General features: G+C 39.7%; 1 protein-coding gene across 1 annotated transcript; it reads right to left on the bottom strand.

The window, feature by feature from the left end:
- Nucleotides 1-687: 687 nt before the first annotated feature.
- On the bottom strand, nt 688-2,873 carry LOC140241969 (potassium channel subfamily K member 18-like). The gene is made up of 2 exons (XM_072321713.1): nt 2,713-2,873; nt 688-1,579 (listed from the first exon to the last, which is right to left on the bottom strand). Exons 1-2 carry the CDS (start codon nt 2,798-2,800, stop codon nt 696-698), a joined length of 972 nt encoding a protein of 323 aa, XP_072177814.1. The 5' UTR covers nt 2,801-2,873; the 3' UTR covers nt 688-695.
- Nucleotides 2,874-4,511: the final 1,638 nt, after the last annotated feature.

Below are 4,511 nucleotides of genomic sequence, written 5' to 3'. Positions count from 1 at the left end.
AGACATGGCAAAGGCACTTCAAATCACTGTTAGAATATTGCAATGAACACTTGCATACGTAGAATACAGCACTTTGGTTTGAAGACATTACCTCATAGAACAAAGCTCTTCTTTAAGTTAAATCGATAGCGACAGGCAAGGAAAAGATAGGTGGAAACATAGGTAAAGTTTTGACAAAAACTTTACAAGTACTTGAGAGTCGGCTATTCGTAAAAAAGCGGCATCTTATATCTGATCGCAAAAAGTCGTTGCACACCTGCAACATTGACATAACACTCCATATGACTTCTTAAAATAAAAAGAAAGAGGGAAAAGAGCGTCTTGCAATGTCATTGTAAAGTTACTGAATAGTTTTCAAGTGCACAAGCAACCAAGGCGTAACTCGAGTGTAGAATATTATTGATAAAATGTCTTCGTTATGAATACACATTAAAACATGATTCCGTAAAGTAAACATAAATGATAATACGCCTTCAAAGTGAACAAGAATCCATGTTCCACAAAATTGATTTCGTCCTTACAAGACAATCGAAGTTTGGTTTATCCTTCAATTAATGGGGAGGCGATTGGCCTTCTTGTTTTCCTTGTCGAAGAGGAAAAGACTCACCAATCACTTGATGACTACTTCACAAAGCCCTGGTCATTTTCCGCATCTTCAAAAGATAAAAAAAAAAAAAACACCATCGATCTATGTCTCAACGACCACTACGTTGACTCTGGCAAAGGCGACGGGCAGTATGTGCCATATAAGTCCAAATCTTGAGTAAGATGTCGAGGGCCCAAGTCACAGCCTTGTCGAGGCGTTCCGTAGAAGCTGCGATGTTGACGATGGCCGACAGGGATGCCATACCAATGATGACTACAACGACGTCGATGAATACAAGCAATCGACGCGAATGTCCCTTCGGGGGTTTCAGGTACAAGTCTCCGAATCCAATCGTCGAAAAGGTAACGAATTCGTAGTAGCAGAGATCAATAAACGTCCAGTCGTCATTAGCGGAATCGGAAAAGTACAGGAGCAGAATAAAGGCAGTCATGTAGGTCGTTATGAACAGAGAGACGTACCACAGTGGAGCAACGGGTTTGTCGGGGAGCTCCTCTTCGCAATGAATTTCACCTGCCTCATTTCCTTTCGAGACCGGCCTGGGACAATCGTCCGGCATGGTGGCGGCCTTTTCTGCATTCTGCTCGGGTCTACTGGTGCTAGGCACGGACCAGTCGCTATATGCAACCGTGAATATTGCTCTCGGTAGAGTTGCCATTTTGTTGCATTCTGTTTCAGTCTGGGCATGCTTTTGTTCGCTGCTGACCTTCTTGCTTATACGGTTCCAGTGTGAGACTACCTTTGACTTTCCGTCGGTTCTGGGCTTGATTCTGTGATTCATTGCCATCGTTGATTCTTTGCAGACTTTGGCGCAGCCGAAGAGGAGAAGCCAACGCCGGTAGCTGCAGTCGATCAGGTGAGCGAGCACCCGCCCGACTCCCGCCAGAAACACGATGTTCAGAGGAATCCCGATGGAAGCGTATACGATGCAGGCCAATCGACCTTGCTGTGTTCTTGGAACAATGAGGCCGTACCCTGTGGTTGACCAAAACAAGTAGCAATACGGCAAGACAACGGGAATATAAAGTAACATTGTGCAAATTTCACAAGTAGCATTAATTTGTTCAGTCAATTAAGTTTTCCGTCCCCACTCTTTTTTTAGTGGTACTAGAAAGAAATTGAAATCTTGAACCTTGGAAGTGTGAGCACGGTAAGGCATTTTTTTTTTTTTTTTTTTTTTTTTTTTTTTTGCTTGTCAGCTAAAGAAACTCGGAAGTGGCACCAGAAGTTGCGCTGAAGGATTTTTTTTTTTTTTTTTTTTTTTTTTTTGCTTGCTTCTTAGCTCATGAAACCCGGAAGTGCCCCCAACCACTTTTGAAAACGTGGCGCCGGCGGTGTGTCCATTATCATATTTACTAAAAAAAAAAAAAATAACTTACAATACAGGTAAAATAGAAAGGAAGGCAATACAACAAGGATGATAATTTTTTAGCAAAGAGACAAGTGTTGGCGACCATTATCATTTAAAGCCTTCAAAAATTGTGCGCCAAATAATAATTTTTACAAAAATAAAATGTCAGCGCAGCGAGTCTTACTAGGGTTGGGGCTCTTCTGTTAGGTTACTTTGTTTTCTTTATTTCAATTATATCACTCTGCATGCACACATATTGTAATTCCAGCAACCACAAAAATATTGAAAATATGCACCTTGATTTGTGTATGAAGAAGATAAAGGAACGAATAAATCATAATCAAAACAAATTAATCAACAAAATGTTCGCCATTAGAATCACATACGCCGTCTCGATGGAATTGAATACATTTCTTGAATTTCAAGTCTTGAATTCTTGAATTTATTGTGGTTCTTGAGCAGAGAAACAATACTGAGAAAAATCTTGAGTGAATTACACTGAACACTGTTCATGACATGGGAGCCTCATATATTGCAGAAATAAAACATTTGCTTAACAAACGCTTAACGTCATCATCCTTGTTCATTGCAATTTGTTGTAAATTTTGAAGAAAAAAAAAATCTTATCCCTCAACCCAATCACTATAAATTCTGAAACTCGATACTCGGTATAACTAATTCATAGTATTTCAAATGTAAAAGTCTGAAAATCATCTGAAGGTCTCCTTTAAAAACCGTCCATTCTTTATTGCCCTACCTATCGTCGATAGGACCGTCAAGCAGAAGTGAATTCCACCAGTCATATCCCATCTATAGTCCGACTTCATGGGATGGAACCGATGCATGATCTTGTCCGTCCAGTTTTGCACTTTTACGCGAAGTTCAGAGGTGACATTCACTGCGCCTATGAGGTCCTCTTTTGATATGCATTCGTCCGGGAATGACAGATTCTTGTACAAAGCATCTGTTTCATCTATGGCCTGTCGTGTGGAATCAATCATATTAAGAACAGGATTAAAAAAAAAAAAAAAAAAAAATATATATATATATATATATATCATATATATGAAAAAATGGAAAAAAAAAAGTCTCAAAACAGATTGACTCATCAATAGAATGAAAAGAGTGTACAATGCAATTGTAGAACCTTACGATACTCATACATTGTCATAAAACTGAAGGGATCAGAGGGAAGTATACTGTATAATCGGTATATGTATTTTTATTTTCCAATGCAGTATGATCATTTTTGGAAAGTTTTTCGCAAACGCTATATTAATTTTGTGGAAAGTGCAGAAATGATATCAAATCAAATCAGATCTTCAAAACATGGAAAAAAATACGGAGAGGCTTGTAGATGATCTGAAATCGAATTTCAGCTTTGGCAAGCAAAGGAAGTTCGTACACTGAGATGCAACTTTACTTTGTATTCCAAAATGCTGTATATATATAGAGAGAGTCGCAGAAGAGAGCAATAACTTGTCCTCTTTCACCGTATAGCTGTATTAGACGCAACCAATCCAGACACTGCTCTTTCACTGTAAGGTGGATATTGTTTGTGAAACAAAATTAATCAGAGTGAGACCTAAATCATGTCTACATCGTATTTATAGGCGAGGGAAGAAGAGAGCGGACAGAGATCGCAAATAGGAGTGATGTGTATCTATTATCACGCCCAACCTTATGATAATTATACATGTAGGGTTGAAGATGAAGATATTATCTTCATGTGTTCTTCCTTGATGCACACAGCTTACAATTCATCTTACCTCACGGAGAACTTCTTCCAGCCATTCGTCCTCGTCTTTGAAATATGATTTCTCCTTGTCCCCTTCGATTGCACTGAACATGTAGGCGCCGAGGCCGAGGTACAAGAACCAGACGATAGATGGAATGATGACTTTCTTTGTGCACACACTCTTCAGCATTGCCATGCATTTTGCCGCCATTTTTATAACACACTCACCTTCTTCAGTGAAAAATGCTGGTTTTGAGGAGTGTGAAGTGTCAATGGAAACGTAACGGCGTATATAGGTGGAGAGGTTGCGCTACCCCGAGGGATTTTATGGTGCATGACTCTACTCCGCCACATTCATGCCTTACAATCTCCTTGTTTTGGGAACTGTAATTCCTGCTCCTGTCAATGCAGTTGTACGATGGGGCAAACGGTTTGGAATTAAACGAGACATGTCCAAATGTTCAAATGTGGTCACGTTCTCCCTTTATTCAACAGAAAAATGGGGTATCATCAGGCTCTTGACAGAATTCAGCTATAATGGATGAACCATGAACATTGATAGGAAGAAGGAGGCGGCTGCTTCCTAAAGACTGAATCAAGGTTGCACGCAAATGTCCATTGTATGTCCGATGATCCTGCTTCAACTTCCGTGTCCTGTTTAAGTCTTCTATCCACGAAGTGCTAAAGGATTTGTGGATGAGGATAGAAACTGTCAAAGACGTTTTTTTACAAGAAAAATACAATGTTCCAGAGTTCCTTTGTTATGTGGGCATTTTGTAGTCACGTTTAAAAGCACTTGCCACGTAGCTACACTTTGC

The sequence above is a fragment of the Diadema setosum genome, chromosome 18 (genome assembly GCF_964275005.1).
Source record: "Diadema setosum chromosome 18, eeDiaSeto1, whole genome shotgun sequence".
Lineage (NCBI taxonomy): Eukaryota > Metazoa > Echinodermata > Echinoidea > Diadematoida > Diadematidae > Diadema > Diadema setosum.
Note: the sequence above shows the minus strand (reverse complement) of the source record. Positions and strands in the feature narration are given on the sequence as shown.

Excerpts from the sequence above, each read along its gene's own strand:
- LOC140241969 (XM_072321713.1), bottom strand. The coding sequence starts at position 2,800 with ATGCATCGGTTCCATCCCATGAAGTCGGACTATAGATGGGATATGACT. Across the intron at positions 1,580-2,712 it reads GACGGTCCTATCGACGATAG|GGTACGGCCTCATTGTTCCA; the intron begins GTAGGGCAATAA and ends GGTCAACCACAG.